General features: G+C 51.2%; 2 protein-coding genes across 2 annotated transcripts in view; one reads left to right on the top strand and one right to left on the bottom strand.

Annotated features, from left to right (window-relative positions):
• The window catches only part of LOC310831319 (cytoglobin-1-like), a 108,672-nt gene that overhangs the window by 71,571 nt on the left and 17,744 nt on the right, over positions 1-19,357 (top strand). The gene's annotated exons all lie outside the window — the stretch shown is intronic.
• Positions 14,135-17,520, bottom strand: MRPL28 (mitochondrial ribosomal protein L28). Its single transcript, XM_083711795.1, has 5 exons — positions 17,044-17,520; positions 16,695-16,847; positions 16,291-16,425; positions 15,370-15,456; positions 14,135-14,788 (listed from the first exon to the last, which is right to left on the bottom strand). Exons 1-5 carry the CDS (start codon positions 17,503-17,505, stop codon positions 14,693-14,695), a joined length of 933 nt encoding a protein of 310 aa, XP_083567921.1. The 5' UTR covers positions 17,506-17,520; the 3' UTR covers positions 14,135-14,692.

The following is a 19,357-nucleotide window of genomic DNA, read 5'->3' as shown; positions in this document are numbered from 1 at the left end:
GGAAAGATAAGTATAGAAGAGTTAAATACAAAAGAAGAAAACATGAAGACATAAGGGTCAGGAATTTTTTTAAAAGACAAAAAAAGAAAAAAAAAAGAACCAACAATTTATACAAAATCATATCCATCAAATAAAAAAAATCTGCATAAATTTCTTTTTAAAAAATCTTGCAAAGTACCCTGAGATATTTTTTGAGGAAGGGCGGTATAAATCAAATAAATAGAAGGCAGCAGCCAAGCGCAGGGAGGGGGGGGGGGCAGCCGCTTCTGCTTTTTCCTTTTCACGGTCTGACTTATTTATGATAATTGGGGTTTTTTAACAACTTTATTGGTTTTATTTATTAAACAAACCAGCTCGACCACCTTTTAAAAAACTCAATGCTTCCGATTTCAAACTCGGGGGAGCAAATAGGAGAGGAAACAGACTCCCAGTCTCACTCCCCCCCCCCGCCCCCCTAAATAGAAGAGAGAAGAGGAGAGACACACACGTTCATATTTATATATATTTACACTCCAAACCTCAGAGCTGCTCCCCCCTCGGATCAAAGAGCCTAGAAAAATAAATTCAGGTGAAACCAAAGGAAATAAACAACTCCTTTTCTGTTTGCCCCTTGGAGTAGGGGTGTTAGACACTTAGTGGGTGTAATAATAATAATAATAGTAATAATTAATAATAATAATAATTTATTTATACCCCGCCCATCTTGCTGAGTTTCCCCAGCCACTCTGGGCGGCTTCCAACACAACACTAAAATACAATAACCTATTAAACATTAAAAACTTTCCTGAACAGGGCTGCCTTAAGATGTCTTCTGAATGTCAGGTAGTTGTTTATCACTTTGACATCTGATGGGAGGGCGTTCCACAGGGTGGGCGCCACTACCAAGAAGGCCCTCTGCCTGGTTCCCTGTAACTTGGCTTCTTGCAGGGAGGGAAATGCCAGAAGGCCCTCGGAGCTGGACCTCAGTGTCCAGGCAGAACAATGGGGGAGGAGACACTCCTTCAGGTATACAGGACCGAGGCCGTTTAGGGCTTTCAAGGCCAGCACCAACACTTTGAATTGTGCTCGGAAACGTACTGGGAGCCAACGTAGGTCTTTCAGGACCGGTGTTATGTGGTCTCGGCGGCCACTCCCAGTCACCAGTCTAGCTGCCGCATTCTGGATTAGTTGTAGTTTCCGAGTCACCTTCAAAGGTAGCCCCACGTAGAGCGCATGGCAGTAGTCCAAGCGGGAGATAACTAGAACATGCACCACTCTGGTGAGACAAGCTGCCGGCAGGGAGGGTCTCTTCCTGCGTACCAGATGGAGCTGGCAGACAGCTGCCCTGAACACAGAATTGACCTGCGCCTCCATGGACAGCTGTGAGTCCAAATTGACTCCCAGACTGCGCACCTGGTCCTTCAGGGGCACAGTTGCCCCATTCAGGACCAGGGAGTACCCAACACCTGCCTGCCTCCTGTCCCCCAAAACAGTACTTTTGTCTTGTCAGGATTCAACCTCAATCTGTTAGCCGCCATTCAGCAGAGTTCATAAAACTGGTGAGCTGAAACTCTGCTTGTTCACACAAGCCCAGGAAGAAGCCAGCCCCATCCACACTGCGGCACGGAGGCCCACGTGGCCAGGCTGACACACACACGCCTTCATCATGGGAGAATCATGGAGCTGGGAGGGTCATCTGGCCCAACTCAATCGGCTTCCGCAAGTTTGTCCAGCAAACACAGGAAGCGCCTGAAGACTCTCCCTCTCCATCTCCCCTGCGTCACACAAGTGAAGCGTCCGGAGACCTCTGGGTGGTATATACCGGTAAATTCAATAAGTAAATAAAGTGACATCTTGGACTCTGCTCCAGCCTCCCGCTGATCCAACGCAAGGGTGGAAGACCACCTTGCAGGAGAAGCCAACTGTGGGAACCTTCCGTTTTCGGCTTCCCCTTGCCGTCAACCTTTTATGATTTTGCTATCAGGTTCAAAATTGTTGTAAAAAAAATTAAAATAACATTGTCGTAAACCGCTATGGCATATTTGTATGATACAGCAGTACATTACACACACAAACACACACAGCTGCATTTTGCACATGATTACAGGCCAGCACAAAAATTGGGAGTGTAAATTTGCTAGTACAGTTCTGTACTAGCACAATCCTCTGCCTGAGAATCCCCCAGCTGTGGGACTGCGGCACCCAGCAAAAGCCCCCCTTTCCTATGAAAATGGCAGACAGGCCATGGCTATATATTGATCCACTTATTTCCTGCACGTCCCTCTCTTTTTCTCCAAGGAGCTCCAGGTTGCATGCATGGTGCTCTTCCTGTTTCACCCTCACAACAACCCTGTGAGGTTGGCACTGGGCTGAGAGGCAGGCACTGGCCCCCGAGGTCACCCCCTGCGCCCAATGGCCGAGCTTTTCTCTGGCAAAATAGGTGCCAGTACTGGCCAGGAAGTTGTTACAGCCAGTGCCACTGTTATTAACAACAAAGAGGTGCCACTACTGCGTGCTCTGGAGTACCCCCTGGGGGGAAAGCACTGGCCGAGTGGGGAATCGGAACCCGGGTCTCCCAGGTCCACTGCTTCTCTTGTGATGGTAGATGCCTGCTGGCAGGAGGCAGCATCTGAAGTGGGTGGGGGGCACCTGCACCCCTCAAGTCCAGCGGGAGGCACTGCCTGCTTCCTTCGAGATCTAAAAACTGTGCTGTTAACACAGACCATCGGAATGTGAGCTTTCTCTGTACCTTGGTACTCAAACGGCTTGGCTCCCAAACAAATTGGCTCCCAAACGCTGCAAACCCGTAAATGTTCCAGTTTGCAAACATTTTTCGGAAGCCAAACATCCAACACAGCTTCCGCTGAAGCTCCTGGAGCCAATAGGAAGTCACGCCTCGGTTTTCGAATGGTTTCAGGAGTCGAAGGAACTCCCGGAATGGATTAAGTTTGATGAAAGAAGAATGGAAGATGAAACTGATGGACTATGCAGAACTTGATAAATTAACTGGAAGGATTCAAAACCTGCGGGATCAGAGATTCTTAGAAGACTGGAGTAAATATACAAACTATTTGGAAATAATTGTAGTGAACAGATTACTCTAGTAGGACTGCAATAAGTTTTGTAAGGAGGAATATTCGAAATATTGCAAGGAAGACTATGAGGAAAATTATTAGTTAATGACAATTAAGAGTAATAGTGAAATTAAGAAGTGTAGAATAAGTGATAAAGAACGAAAAATCATCAGAGGTGTTGATGGAAGTCTAAAACATTGTATAAGATGAAAAGTTATGTTACATGACTGTTAGAAATGATTTGTTAAAAAGGCCTATAAAAATGTATTTTAAGAAAAAGTTTGAGAACCAAGGTGCCACTGTACCAATCCGTTCCTTGAAATGCTAGTGACGTTTTTACTGGTTTTATTGCGTTGATCAGGTCACATTCATCATGAAAGAGCAGCTTACAAATACTTAAAACAAAGATTGCTATTACCTTAAGAGAAGCTGTCCTCTTGCATACCTGCAGTGAAGGGTTGGGGGGGGTCATGCCTCTGAAAACAGTCGGCCGCCTTCAGCCGGGGGGAAAGGACCCCATGACCCCAACCCACCACGGGCTGCAGGTTCTTTTGTGGGCTCCATTCCAGGTGATGAGTTTTGGGCTATACAAGGATACCTGTGCAAGGTCAAAGGAGCGGGGAGACAGAAGGTTCACAGGAACTTCCTCACCAACCCGTGCTGGTGGGGGGGGCATGCATGGACACACAGAAATGTGGGAGCAAAACCAAGCAGAATCGGGGTGGGGGCAGCTTGAAAAGAAGGCCAGGATGGCCAGGCCTCATCCTGAGGCACCTTCTCACCTCTTAGCTATTTAGAGATACTTCGTACTCATGCATTTAAAATTGCAGAGATCCTAGTGTAAGCAAAACAAGTCAGCCCACTAGCCCAAGTCTTGCACACAGGCAGGGGGGCACTTTGCACAGCAGCAGCACCCCCAGTTAGGGGGTGTCTGTGGGCTGCCCCCCCACTCCAAATAATGTCTTTGTCACTGGCCCTGAAAGTGCTGCTGGGACGAATTCTAAGTCCTATTCCTAGCATCCAAAGCCCTAAATCAGACATGTCCAAAGTCTGTTTCGGAGGCCTAATCTGGCCCCTATGGCAGTTTATTTCCTGGGGTAAAATTCTAAAAGAAGTTCAACAACTTCAATCCTAAAAAAAGGATGCGTGGTCGGCCCTCACGCATGTTCAAATCTGGCCCTCTTTGAAAAAGGTTTGGACACCCCTGCCTAAATCACCTGGCCTCAAGTACCTGGAAAAGCCTCTCTGCCAGTGCCAACCACCTCAGACCCTCCCTGTGAGTGGGTGAGGCCACAGCTGGGGCTGCCCATTTGGCACTGACCCCAGCAGGGCCTTTGCAGCGACTCTTTCCCATTTGTGGAATGACCGCCTGGCCGGGTGCATCCGCCTCCCTCTTCCAAGAGAGATGCGTTTGATGGCTGAGAGATACTGATCCTGGCAGCCCTGAAATCATTGGTGGGGAGAAAAGTGAATGTTTTGAAGCTGTTTTTAGGAGATTTCCAGTTCTATGTTGGCTGCCCTGGACTCCTTTGGGAGCAATGGTGGGCTGTGAATTGAATATTGGTTTTAATCATATTTACCTGCCATTGAGAATAACTGTGCCTAAGAAGAGAAGGAGAGCCTGCAGCTGGATCAGGCCCATGGCTCACCTCGCCCAGCATCCTGTTCTCAACCAGAAGTCCCAGCGCAGGACCTGAGCCCAACTCCCCTCTCCCTTCCAGCGCTTTCCAGCAGCTGCGATTCAGGAGGATTGCAGCTCCCAGATGTGGAGCCACACCAGAGCCCTCCTGGCTGGGAGCCATCCACAGCTGCGCGTATTTTTTCTCTATGTCATTTTAAATTGTTATTGATATTAATGTTGTATTTTTAGTTTTGGATTTTATGATTTATGTGGAAATGTTTTCCATTCCACACAGCTGTGTGAGTGTCTGAGGGCCCTGCTCCTTCCTGCCACTTACCACCTGGCCCGGGACTGCTGTGCTCTGCTGCCCAGGAGGACTCTCCTGTGTGAATGCCTGAGGGCCCTGCTCCTGGCACTCACCACCTGGCCCAGGGCGGGGCCTGAAGCCTCACAGGGATGGTTGCTGTCACTGCTGCTGCTGCAGCCCAGGGGGATCCGGAGGGGTGCAGAGTTCTTTTTAAAATGTTTTAAAAATTTCCTTTTCCTTTTTAAAATTTTTTTTGTATATGCGGGGACGGGGATGGGGGTGGGATGGATGTTTAGTTGGGAATTTGTTTGATTTTGATGGATTTGTAATTTTTACAGTTTTTTATTTGTATTGCTTTTTGTTTTCTGGGGTTTTTGTTGTTGTTTTTTGTTTTTATTGTTTTAAAGACTTATTTTGTTCTTAAGGGGAGGGGTCAGGGCTGGGTCATGTTCCGCAGGGGGGGATGCACTGGGACAACCGATCTCAGTGATCACGGGTAGGAGGAGGAGTTACGCTAAGACCAGACCATGTCATTACAGAGGAGGCAGGTTTAGTCATTGTCTGAGGACTATCCCTGCCTCCGGGTCTGGTCCTGACCGAAAGGATACTAGAATCAGCAAAGGATACCCACATGACCTGAAGGTGCTGCTGTGCAATGCCAGGTCAATGATTCATAAGACCACTGCCATCCATGACTTGATCATGGATGGAGGACTTGACCTGGCATGTGTAACAGAGACTTGGTTGGATGAAGCAGATGGGCCTGTCCTTGCCGCTGCTTGTCCACCAGGTTTCTCTTACGCACAGCAACCCAGGTCATGTGGGCGGGGAGGGGGGGTTGCAGTGATTTTTAGGAAGTCATTAGTTTGCACCAGGTGTCCTATTGGGAAGACCCAGTTTTCCGAGTGCACGTTCTGGAAGTTGGGCAATAGGGGCAGTACAGGATTCCTTTTGGTGTACCGACCTCCCCGCTGCACCAAGGATTCCCTGCCCGAGCTGCTTCAGGTTGTGGCGGATGTTCCCCTGGAGACACCTAGCTTGGTTGTCCTAGGGGATTTTAACATCCATGCGACACGACCTTACAAGGGGCAGCTCGGGACTTCGTGGAAAGCATGGCCTCCATGGGGCTGTCCCTGAATAAGTCTGGCCCAACCCATAGCAGCGGACATGCCTTGGACCTGGTGTTTACCTTGATGTTGGTGATCTGACACTAAGTAAAAGTGAAGCAAAAGAAGTGCCATGGTCAGACCACTTCCTGGTGCAACTTGACTTCTCCGCAACCCTTCCCCTCTGCAGGGAGGTGGGACCGATTCGGATGGTCCGCCCCCGCCACTTAATGGATCCAAATGGTTTCCAGAGAGTGGTAGGGGATGCTTTATCCCATGTTGATGGCCTTTCAGCCGATTCCCTGGTGGCCCGCTGGAATGTGGAGTTAACCAGGGCTATTGACTGTTTGGCTCCGAAGCGCCCTCTCCAATTGCATGGAGCCCGGAGAGCCCCGTGGTTTTCCACGGATCTGAGGGCAATGAAACAATCGTTGAGACGGCTAGAGCGCCAGTGGCGGATAACCCATTCCCAATCTGACCGGACACAGTTACAGATAGGTAGCCGTGTTGGTCTGCCATAGTCAAAACAAAAAAATTTCCTTCCAGTAGCACCTTAAAGACCAACTAAGTCAGTTCTTGGTATGAGCTTTCGTGTGCATGCACACTTCTTCAGATACACTGAAACAGAAGTTTCCAGACCCTTCTATATAGTGAGAAGGTGGGGAGGGGTATTACTCAGAAGGGTGGTGGGAATGGGTGATTGGCAGATAGCTGTGATGAGCCTGTTGACGACTCTTAACGACTGCAATAGGTCTTACAGGAAAAAGCAAGGGGTGAAAAGGTGAAAAATGGCTTTGTCATGTATAATGAGATAAGAATCCAAGGTCTTTGTTCAGGCCAGGTTTCTCCATGGTTTTAAGTTTGGTGATAAGTTGTAATTCAGCAGCTTCTCTTTCCAGTCTATTTCTGAAATTCCTTTGTAGTAAAACAGCTACTTTGAGATCTTGTATAGAATGTCCTGGGAGATAGAAGTGTTCTCCTACTGGTTTCTCTGTCTTGTGATTCCTGATGTCCGATTTATGTCCGTTTATTCTTTGGCGTAAGGTCTGGCCTGTTTGTCCAATATAGAGAGCTGAAGGACACTGTTGGCATTTGATGGCATACACAATGTTAGACGATGAGCAATTAAATAGTCCCGAGATGGTATGCGTGATGTTGTTGGGGCCAGTAATGGTGTTGTCCGGGTGTATGTGGCAGCAAAGTTGGCATCTGGGTTTATTGCAGGCTCTGGTGCCAGTGTCCGTGTTAGGTCTGGTTGTAGTATTATTGTGGGTTAGGTTACACATTGTGGGGATCAATTCCAATCTGTTACCTCCGAGGATGTGGACAGGCTGCTTGGACGAGTGAAACCAACCACCTGTCTCCTGGATCCTTACCCATCCCGGCTTATAAAAGCTAGCCGGGAAGGGCTGGGCGATGGGCTTCGTGGGGTGGTGACTTCTTCCCTCCATGAGGGATCCTTCCCAGACCCGCTGAAAGAGGCGGTTATTAAACCGCTTCTTAAAAAACCATCTTTAGATGCGGCCATGATGGCCAACTATCGCCCAGTCTCAAATCTTCCATTCTTGGGCAAGGTGATTGAGCGAGTGGTTGCTGAACAACTCCAGGCACGCCTGGAAGAAGCGGACCATTTGGATCCCTTCCAGTCGGGATTCAGGCCTCATCATGGGACTGAAACTGCCTTGGTCGCACTGGTTGATGATCTCCGGCGGGCTAGGGACAAAGGTGAGAGCTGTTTCCTAGTTCTGCTGGATCTCTCAGCGGCGTTTGATACCATCGACCATAACATCCTTCTGGACCGTCTTGAGGGGCTGGGAGCTGGGGGTACTGTCATACAGTGGATCCGTTCCTTCCTCCTAGGCCGTGTTCAGAAAGTGGTGGTGGGGGATGAGTGTTCAGACCCCTGGGCTCTCACTTGTGGGGTGCCTCAGGGTTCTGTCCTCTCCCCCATGCTTTTCAACATTTACATGCAGCCACTGGGAGAGATCATCAGGGGGGTTGGGCTGGGTGTTCATCAGTATGCGGATGATACCCAGCTCTACCCCTCTTTCAAATCAGAACCAGTGAAGGCTGTGACGGTCCTGTGTGAGTGTCTGGAGGCGGTTGGAGGATGGATGGCGGCTAACAGATTGAGGTTGAATCCTGACAAGACAGAAGTACTGTTTCTGGGGGACAGGAGGTGGGCAGGTGTGGAGGATTCCCTGGTCCTGAATGGGGTAACTGTGCCCCTGAAGGACCAGGTGCGCAGCCTGGGAGTCATTTTGGACTCACAGCTGTCCATGGAGGCATAGGGCAGCTGTCTACCAGCTCCATCTGGTACACAAGCTGAGACCCTACCTGCCTGCAGACTGTCTCGCCAGAGTGGTGCATGCTCTGGTTATCTCCCGCTTGGACTACTGCAATGCACTCTACGTGGGGCTACCTTTGAAGGTGACTCGGAAACTACAACTAATCCAGAATGCGGCAGCTAGACTGGTGACTGGGAGCGGCCACCGAGACCACATAACACCGGTCCTGAAAGACCTACATTGGCTCCCAGTATGTTTCCGAGCACAATTCAAAGTGTTGGTGCTGACCTTTAAAGCCCTAAACGGCCTCAGTCCAGTATACCTGAAGGAGCGTCTCCACCCCCATCGTTCAGCCCGGACACTGAGGTCCAGCACCGAGGGCCTTCTGACGGTTCCCTAACTGCGAGAAGCCAAGTTACAGGGAACCAGGCAGAGGGCCTTCTCGGTAGTGGCGCCCTCACTGTGGAATGTCCTCCCACCCGATGTCAAAGAGAACAACAACTACCAGACTTTTAGAAGACATCTGAAGGCAGCCCTGTTTAGGGAAGCTTTTAATGCTTGATGTATCACAGTATTTTAGTATTCTTTTGGAAGCCGCCCAGAGTGGCTGGGGAAACCCAGCCAGATGGGCGGCGTATAAATAGTAAATTATTATTATATTATTATTATAGTTTTGGATTTTATGATTTATGTGGAAATGTTTTCCATTTGATGTGTTTCATTTATTGCTTATGACTTTTGTTATCTTGGTCATTATCTAAATCTCGTCATGTTGTCAGCCGCCTTGAGCATTCTTTTAACTATGAGAAGGCGGCACACAAATAAAATGATGATCATGATATTCCTCTGGTGAAATGGACCTCCCAAAGCCCCTTGCTGCAGCCTTTCTTAGCCTGTGGGTCCCCAGATGTTGTTGAACTACAACTCCCATCACCCCTAGCTAGCAAGGCCAGAGCTCAGGGATGATGGTAGCATTTAAGGTACAGCAAACATAGTGAAAGCATCCTTGGTACCAAGAAGCTCCCTCTGCTGCTCAGCTGAGCTCTCCAGCCTTCCTTCTGCCCCTCTTACCTCCTCTCAGCCTCGGGGGGGGGGGTGCAGGCTCTCCCTCTTCCCACCCCCTTTTCACATTTCTTCCCAGGACCATCCTTCCTGCCCTCTCCTGAGCCCTTGCCAGGGAAGACGCAGCTGCCCCTTTCCTTTGGAAGGACGGACTGTGCCGCCCTGTTCCTGCCCACTCTGAAGCCGCACACAGCCCATGGCACTTCCTCGAGGCTTAAGGGGGCAGAGGGACCCAAGTGACCAGGAGGGGAAAGTCGCAGGCTGTGAACACCCCCACCCTGCTTAATCCGTTCAGCAGCCCCCTCAACTATCACCTACCCCCACCCTGCCCAAAATGTGCTTGCTCCGTGTCCAGAATCCTTTTGCTGCTGCCACCTGAAGGCCTGTGGTGCTGTGCTTGGGAGGGAATAGGCAGCCCCTCCCTGCAGTGACAGCGAGGAAGGGGCTGCTGGACTTTTGACGGCACCAGCGGCAAGATCCCAGGGTCCCTTTTGGGCAAAGCCCTCTGGCTCCTCTCCCAGCTGTTGGCGGCTCCTGCAAAAGGCAATGTGGGCCCCACTCTGTCCACCCTCGAGTGCTCCAGCCAAGCCCAGCGGGAGAGAGGATTCCGCTTTAAGCGAGGTGCCGGTTCCCCCTGCGTCCTTCATTTCCTTGCACACCAAGCAAAGCTCTTTGGAACGAGAGATGAAAACTTGATAAAAGTTTGGCGGCGCCTCTGTCCCAGCCCCAGGGGGCGGTGGAGGCGGGGGGGGGGGAGCCTGTCAATCTGCCGCTGCGACAGCAGAGCAGCCGGGTTACAAATGCATTATGTATGCCGGTGTCGACCCTGAAGCACCTTTTGTTGGGGCTGAATGTGTCATGGCCAACAAAAGTAGACTGGATTAGCCACAGTGGATTAAAAGATTTTCTTCTTTGAGTTCACCTAATAATGCAACAATCGCCCTAGAATGTCCCTTTGAAGGGGACGCAACGGCGTTCCCTTTGCCATCTGTGAGATTCCTCCCCATCCAAGATACATGGCGGGCGGCTTTCACGTCCGGCAGAAGCAGAGAAATCGCTGGGCACTATTTCCATCAGGTGGGAAAGAGTTTGTGCCCACCTCCTCCTAAGCCCACAGCCACATGGTTTGGGGAGGAAAACTGACAGCAGGCGGGCAAAGAAAGCCTCTGTGAGCTTCAGACCAAGACAGGAGCCGCTGGACAGTTCACAAGGTGCTCAGAGCCTCCTGCTGGGAGAAGCTGACCAAGGACAGGCAGATCTCAGATTCCAGCAATTCTGCTTTTCACACACACACACACACACCCCACCACCCCCCTGTGTTAGTTTGGAGAAGTTTGGAGCCCCTCTTCCTCTCCCCACCAGGCTTCGTTCCCTGCCGTGTCCATCGTGCAAGGCGGGTCATCTGTTAGTGCCAAGACATTCACAAGTGGGGTGGCGGCAGTGGGGACAGGGGTGAGCTCCCTCTGCGCCCCCCGCCCTCCTGATGCTGTCACCCAGCGCCCCCTCCCCCTCCTCCCCCCACCATCACAATAGCAAACACGCAACCCGGCCACAACCCTTGGGGGCTTTGATCTCCAAGCAGGCCTTTGGACATTACCTCCAGGAAAGGGGCTGGGGAGGGCGGCGAATTTGGGCACAGCGCTCCCCCCACCTACCCCTGCCGAGAAAGGCGCCTCCCGAGCTGGAGTGGCTTTGCGGCAAATGGTGGCCCTGCGGGGGGGAGGGGCCAGTGGGTGGCAGCCGTGGGGCGTTAACCTCGCTCTGCAGGAGCCCAGCTGGGGGCTTCTAATGAGCTGGCTTTGCGAAATGCGATCTGAAAGGCCCACAAAGGCAACCCAGAGAGAGGAGCTCCATATTTCCCCATCCCGGTTTCCTTTGTCCGCCGTTTATTCTTGTTTCGTGGGGCAGGGCGGGGTGGCGGCTTGCAGTGGCCCCGGGCGGGACGGGGCGGCCGAGGGGCGATGGCGAAAGAAGGAGCCGTCAATGGCGGCCGAGGAAGGGCCTCCATTGTCTCACCTGCTGTCTGCGCAGCGCCGGCCTCCTGCTGGTTCTTCCACCGTCCGCCATGACAGGACCCATCCGGAACACTTCCCAGCACTCTGGGAGCCTCTTTCCCTTTCATGGCCACGGACTGGCTGGAAGACGATGGCAATCTTTACTTTATACTGCAGCTTTGGCTCCTCACCCTGATTGGCTGAGGCCAGGACCAAATGATGGTCCTTCAAATCCTATTGTAACTATGGCAACCAGCCCCCGTAGGCACCACTGATGTACTTATAATTGCCGGATAAACAGTCGAGACAGGCCACTTTCATCCCGCCCAGGACCGCTTCCCCCCTCGGCTTTTAGGGCGAGGCCAGAAGAGGCAGCAAACTCCCGCGACACCATGGGAAGAAGGTGCCACCTCACTTTCCCCATCTGGGCACCTTCCGCTCCTCGCGGCAACTGAGCGCACAGCGTCTCACGGTCATGGGACTCCTCTGTGCATGGGCGGCCCTACCCTGCGCCAAACCGAGGAATCCTTGGGCGGAAAATGAAGGCTGAAGGCAGAGAGAGAGAAGCGGCCGGGGCAGTGGGGGAGAGGATATTGTGGCAGTATCACTGATTGGAAATTATTCTTGCATCAGCTGCTTTTGCCTTTCACGGGAATTTACTGCAGGCTGAATAGGACCTTCCTTCCCACTGTACCAACGACGAACCTGGCACCTGTCTAGTGTGGAAGAGCCACATCATCAAATGCCACCTTCTCCAAGGAGTCAGATGAAGACAAGGCCAGTAAAAGGCACGAGACTCTCTCCATTGTCATATGGGCCTCTGCAGTGACCCCTTCGGGACAGGGGCATATCGTGGGCACCTGTATGGCTCTGGACTCGCCCCAAAGCCCACCGGTGTCTGGTAGCCCCACACCCCTGTAGTCCCAAGGATAGGGATGTTCCAGCCCTGAAGTGCCCTTGGCTGGCAAATGCTATGAGACGAAGGGCGACCTGGAACCCTAACAGCCAACAAGTGACATTGAAGTAAGTTCCTGCAAAGTGAGAGGAGGCAAAGGCCAAAGGATGGAACCTGCTGCACCAAGAAAAGGAGAAGAGGAGGAGGAGGAGAAGAAGGGAGCCTCCTCCATAGCACTAGTAGCTTCCCAAGGAGGTTTCCCACCCATAGAAGCCACGCCACAGAAAGGTACGTTCCAGAAAGCATCTGGAGAATCTGGAGCAGGCAATGGCAACAGAGATAGAGAGAGTCTCAAAAAGGATAGCCTGGCATTGGAAAAGTCGCAGAAAAGGACAGCTGAGGCCATCAGGGAATTTGAGGATGGTAGAACTAGAGACTGGAGCTGTTATTTCTCAGACAGCCCCCAAAGCACACAAAAACATCCCAGGCGTCATCAGAGGCAACAGGCTCCAAACGAAAAGACAGGATTCCTCCACCTGGTGTCAACTATGTTGTAATGACCATAACAATACTGACTTCAGAAACACTTATATCAAGGTATCTGATCATTCATTACCAGCTAGACAAGACAGCAAAGTCTGACCCATGATGAAGGCCTGTTTCTGTGCCTCCCCGAGGCATCTGGCAGACGCCACTCAGAGGCAGCAAGAAGAAGCTACCATACTCCACAAGCTCTCCTATCCGTCCTGCTCACATCAGCACATCTGAAGAGCCCGGCTGCAAAGGCTCGTCTAGTCCAGCATCCTGTACTCACAAGCAGATGCCTGTGGGACAGGATCACAACAGCACTCCTTACTGGTATCCCCAAGCAACTGCTACTCAAGAGCCAGGGTGGGGCAGCGGTTGGAGTGGCCAGGGTTCCATTTCCTTAGGCCAATGACTCTCTCACAGGGTTGTTGTGCGGATAAAGGGGAAAGTGGAGAGAACAACAAGTGTAACAAACAGGTGAAGAGGCAAACAACCTCCATTACTGGAGGTGATACAGAGCCATGACTAGCAGCCAATGATCACCTTTTTGTGGCAAGGTATACTATCCTCACGCGGCACATATGTGTGTTTGTGTGTGAGAGAGAGCACATTCTGCAAAGCAAGATTTGAAGTAGAAACTTTCAGGCCCACGTGCTATTTAAATTCTTCAAATTTTAAATTTTAACATTTTAAATTTTGAATACTGTGTAGTTTATTGCTGTAAGAGACTTTGCACCCTAAAAAATGGTGAAAAGTGGGATGTATAATTTAAAAATAAATATGAGACATTACACTGCAGCCAGACCCATCAAGGGGGCTCTTTCATTTAAAACTAAGGAGCCATAGAATACTTGGCAACTGAAGCTTAACTCAGATGACTTCAGGACAGGAACAGATGTTTGCATACAGTAATTCTTGCTGCTCTATGTAAACAAAGCCGCCATGCCACCCCCACCCCCCTTGATGATGCCCAGGCTGCCCACGCTGATTCTCCCAGTGGCTGCTGCCGCTGCCGCTGCCGCCACTTTCCTGGTCCATGCCTGGGAGGGAAAATGGGATTGCATTCCTTCTACGCATCAAAGCTGCCAGACCATGTCCTGGCAGGCATGTGCCTCAACTGGGCTTGAGGGACATTCCAGAAAGCAGGGACGCAGGGGCTCAGAGGTCTGCCACACAGCAACAGTCCTCCAAGCTGGGGAGACAGCAAGCCAGTTCCTAACGCTCCAGCTTTTGTCCCTTTGGTTTCTTACTCCAGCTAAAAAGAACAAGTGACTACACCATTTCAATAATAATTCACAAGCCGTTTATTCTTTTCTTTCCTGCTGTGCTTTGGATCTTAATTAAGGTTACAGGGTGTGGCTTGTTCCTCAAGAAAGGTCAGCCGACGGCTTTTGTATTCTGCTGCAAATGCTGCTGTCTGGCCCTGAAGACCTGAGGGTCTCCGAGGACTCCAAGGCGGGATGCATTCTAGGGTGCTCCAAAGCCTGGTGGCAAAAGGCTCTCATGGCGACCAGCCTCAAAGTTGGGGATCACGGGCCACATGGTGGCTGCAGATGCAGAGGCTGAGCAGCAACATGCAGGAGAAGCTGGGAAGCCATGAACTGAAAAGCCTCCTCCTTTTCTTTACGGCAAAAGCATCCTGAATGGAACGTGAGGAGGCAGCTCAAGGCAGCTAGTCCCCTCCCAGTCCAGGGGGCAGAGCAGCCTTTACATGACAAGTATCAGACAGCGAGCACATACTTAACCATTCTGGATCCAGCTCTCTCAGGGGAAAAGTTCCATCCCTTGGTCTGTTTAACATAAACCCAAAGAGAAGTTCACAGTGCTTGATTCTCCTGTTAGACCTTCTGCACTTCAGCCGATTCAGAAAGTTTCTGTGCTTCAAGCTGCTGCACCAGTTCTTCTGCATAGACTTTGAACAAGGGAACAGGGTCCTGAGGAAAAGATTGGGGGCAGGGAGGAAGACACAATGAGGAAGAGACCTGATTGCACAAAGGCGAGGTTTGCACGTTAAAACAAAGCCATGGTCAATGTTAACCACAGGTTATAACCCAAGAACAAACCCTGATTTACTAACGTGAAGCCTCTGGGCTGGGCTCGGACAAGCCAAGTAACACATGCCTTAGTGTTATGTGTGAGCCAACCCAAAGCATCACAGCAGCCCTCGAGAGAAACGAACAGCATTTTGGATACAAGTGATTACAGGAGCCAGTCTAGAATCTGCAGAGTCCAACTAAGATGCCTCCCACTCCTCCATAACTAAGCAAAGGGAGCATATTCCATGTAGTCCCATAGACAGCAAACCTTAGCAATGGAATGTATTGCACTTTGGCATAAAAGCAAAAATCACAATTATTTTACACAGCTTTGAGGGTCATAGGTGGATGTTCCAGAGACAATACTTTACTGGGATTGGGCCACAAACACAAAGGGTGAAAACACACCTTTTTCTTTTCTTTTCAAAAAATAATATTTATTGAAGTTTCAAAAAAAAAGAAAAAAAAAGAAAACACACCTTTTTCTCCAGGAGTCGCTGCTTTTCCACAGCTTCTTCCAAACTCAGCCCAACCCATTCTGCCTCTTCCTCTGGGATCACAAACTCCTGCATGCAAAGGTAACACGCATTAGCTCTCAGCACAGAGACTCACTGGGAAGCAGCAAAGACAGCAAGAAAACTACCTTGTACCATGTCAGACCACTAGCCCACCATAATATTCACTGACTGGCAGCTTTTCAGGGGTTCCCAACCCGATCCTGCTGCTAACAGGGCATACAAAGCAAATGTGGGCTCTATCATCCTTGTCACTACAGCCTTTCCCAAGATGCCACTGGATTCTGCATTAGCTGGGGTGGAAAGACAGTAACAGCAGCCATTATATCTGTAGGCATATCAACGACAGTTATACTGGCCTTTCTACGCCCTCTAACTATGCAACTTTCACCAGTGCCACGTGTCCCTCTAGCCAAGTTCTAGAGAGGGAAACACAGAGCACAGCTGGGACTCTTAGCCCTTATGCATTGGCGCAAGCACAGAAAAGCTTTCATAACCAATCTACAGCCCTTAGTGTTGCTACAAGAATGATGATTGGTGCTCACAGCAATTGCAGATTATGATGGATGCTGGCTCAAAAGCAAAAAAATTAGCTGCTACAATCACCCAACCAATGTGGGCATCTTGGGGTGGGGAAATAATATTTGCTATTACGTATTTAAAGCATTTTACAGACGTTACCCTATTTGTAGCCCTTAAAGCAACACTGCAAGATCTGAACTGGGGATTCCTGATTTGTAGCTCTGCCTCTTCACCCACTACAATAGCTCCCTGAACCAAAATGAACTGAGAGGGAACTGAAATGGTCCTACAGCATTCCCACAGGAATGCCACCGGATCACTTATGGGCCCCTCCAGGCCCTCGAAGCAAAAGAAGACACCCACCTTGTATTTGTCGTAAATAGCCTCCCTCTTTGCTGGGTCATCTGGATGGAGGGAAGGGTCCCGGCGGGCAAGTCGTAAAAGCATTGTGCGTTTCAGGTCCATGCCCAGTTTAGAACACAGCTCAGCTTTTGGGGTCTGTGAGGTCAAAGAAAGATGCAATGGCTTGTCACCAGTTTCCACCGATATGTTCAGGGCAAAGACAGGCTTTCAGTGGCAAGCAGACTACAGTCCTTATGACTTCTGTCAAATGGTTCAGGGAAGGACCTGCATCACTCAAAGGAGAGCTCTGGGACGTGGCCCACAAGGGCTGCTTCACACCACACCGTTCAAGTATTCATCTGATGGCTGTCATCTTGGCTTTCCCACGCTTGCAGACAGAACAACAGCGCTCACCACAAACCTACCTTTAAGATGTAATAATCAAAGCCGTAGGCAGCGTCAATCTGGTCCATCGTCCGCATGGTGACTGTAATCGTCAGCTTCTTATCCAGGATCTCACTGTAGAGATCTCGATAGAAGAGCTGCGGCTTCCAGATCTTCTTCACCCTGGCGGAAAGCTGAGGACACAAGGGAGAGCAGATGCAGCCAAGATCCTGGCGGCTGGGAGGGGAAAGCTCAGACCAGACGGGAGGCCCCGCTGCCCGGCGGGTCCTGGAGCCAGGCGCCGCCTCCTCCTCCTCCTCCTCCTCCGCGCGAGGCCCGCGCCCCCCGGCCTTCCCCCGCCCGCCCAGGCCCCTCGGCCCGGCAGCGCACCTTGTCTCCCCGGGCGTAGCGCCAGCCGCGCACCAGGCCCTCTCCGCCCCACAGGCCCTGCTGGCTCTCGGGAGGGAAGTGGACGGGCACGGGCACGTCCTGCACGCGCTCCCGCTCGCCGGTCCTGCGGCTCCGCCCGTGCTGGGCGCCGCGGGGCCTCCAGTGGACGGCGAGGGGCGGCGCCGCGGCCTCCTCCTGCAGCGCGCGGAGGTAGTGGGCCGGCAGGCGCGCGTAGATGCCCTGCTGCAGCTTCAGCGCGCCCCACAGCCGCGGGGGGATCTTGTGCAGAGGCATCCCGCCGCCGCCGCCGGGAGAAGCGGGAGGGCGACGCCTAGGCCTCCGTCTGCGAGGGCAAAGGTCAAGAGGCGGCCTCGCGCAGGCGCAGGGCACCGCCGACCCGGAAGCAAAGCGCGGCCGCCAGACGGGGAGGGAAGAAGGCTGTCCTTCCTGCTTGCTTCTCATTGGAGCAGAGCGCCGCTGGGGGCGTGGCCTAAGGGGAGCGAGGGTGCCGAGAGCCCCGCCCCTACGCCGTTACCATGGCAGCGGGCCTGCCAGGATCCGAGGGGCTTCGCTCGAGAAGGCCGCGCGCGGGAGTCGGCGGCGTCCGGGCCTCCTCGTCGCTCCGCCGCGCCCCGCTTTCCCCGGGGGCTCGAGGCGGGGGCGGGAACTGCGCTTCTCCCCACCTCGTCCTCGCACAACAACCCCGCGAGGCGGGCCGAGAGGGACGAGTGTGGTTTCGTCCTCGTTGTTGTTGTCGTTTAGTCGTGTCTGCCTCTTCGTGACCCCCTGGACCAGAGCAGGCCAGGCCCTCCTGTCTTCCACTGCCTCCCACAGTTTGGTCAAACTCATGCTGGTAACCTCGAGAACACTGTCCCACCATCTCTTTCTCCGTCATCCCCTTCTCCTTGTGCCCTCCATCTTTCCCAACATCAGGGTCTTTTCCAGGGAGTCTTCTCTTCTCCTGAGGTGGCCACAGTATTGGAGCCTCAGCTTCAGGATCTGTCCTTCCAGTGAGCACTCAGGGCTGATTTCCTTCAGAATGGAGAGGTTTGATCTTCTTGCAGTCCATGGGACTCTCAAGAGTCTCCTCCAGCACCAGAATTCAAAAGCATCAATTCTTCGGCGATCAGCCTTCTTTATGGTCCAGCTCTCACTTCCATACATCACTACTAGGAAAACCATGGCTTTAACTATACGAACCTTTGTTGGCAAGGTGATGTCTCTACTTCTCAAGATGCTGTCAAGGCCTGTCATTGCTTTTCTCCCAAGAAGCAGGCGTCTTTTAAATTCGTGGCTGCTGTCACCATCTGCAGTGATCATTGAGCCCAAGAAAGTAAAATCTCTCACTACCTCCATTTCTTCCCCTTCTATTTGCCAGGAGGTGATGGGACCAGTGGCCATGATCTTCGTTTTTTTGATGTTGAGCTTCAGACCATATTTTGCGCTCTCCTCTTTCACCCTCATTAAAAGGTTCTTTAATTCCTCCTCATTTTCTGCCATCAAGGTTGTGTCATCTGCATATCTGAGGTTGTTGATATTTCTTCCGGCAATCTTAATTCCGGCTAGGGATTCATCCAGCCCAGCCTTTCGCATGATGAATTCTGCATATAAGTTAAATAAGCAGGGAGACAAAATACAGCCTTGTCGTACTCCTTTCCCAATTTTGAACCAATCAGTTGTTCCATATCCAGTTCTAACTGTAGCTTCTTGTCCCACATAGAGATTTCTCAGGAGACAGATGAGGTGATCTGGCACTCCCATTTCTTTAAGAACTTGCCATAGTTTGCCGTGGTCGACACAGTCAAAGGCTTTTGCATAGTCAATGAAGCAGAAGTAGATGTCTTTCTGGAACTCTCTAGCTTTCTCCATAATCCAGCGCATGTTTGCAATTTGGTCTCTGGTTCCTCTGCCTCTTCTAAATCCAGCTTGCACTTCTGGGAGTTCTCGGTCCACATACTGCTTGAGCCTTCCTTGTAGAATTTTAAGCATAACCTTACTGGCGTGTGAAATGAGCGCAATTGTGCGGTAGTTGGAGCATTCTTTGGCACTGCCCTTCTTTGGGATTGGGATGTAGACTGATCTTCTCCAATCTTCTGGCCACTGCTGAGTTTTCCAAACTTGCTGGATATTGAGTGTAGCACCTTAACAGCATCATCTTTTAAAATTTTAAATAGTTCGTCCTCAGCTCGTTTTAAATGACTGTAGCAGGAAAGGGGCTCACAAACCTTCTTATCATTATGGTGTGTTAATCTATGGTTATTATTAAATTTATGTGCTGCTCTCCCAAGGCCACATTCCCAGCATGTTCCCACTC

Source organism: Podarcis gaigeae (assembly GCF_964106915.1).
Source record: "Podarcis gaigeae genome assembly, chromosome: 14".
Taxonomy (NCBI): domain Eukaryota; kingdom Metazoa; phylum Chordata; class Lepidosauria; order Squamata; family Lacertidae; genus Podarcis; species Podarcis gaigeae.
This window is presented reverse-complemented; position numbering and strand designations above follow the sequence as displayed.

Excerpts from the sequence above, each read along its gene's own strand:
- MRPL28 (XM_083711795.1), bottom strand. The coding sequence starts at position 17,505 with ATGAGAAGCAAGCAGGAAGGACAGCCTTCTTCCCTCCCCGTCTGGCGG. Across the intron at positions 16,848-17,043 it reads GCTACGCCCGGGGAGACAAG|CTTTCCGCCAGGGTGAAGAA; the intron begins GTGCGCTGCCGG and ends TTGTGTCCTCAG. Across the intron at positions 15,457-16,290 it reads CTATTTACGACAAATACAAG|GAGTTTGTGATCCCAGAGGA; the intron begins GTGGGTGTCTTC and ends CTTTGCATGCAG.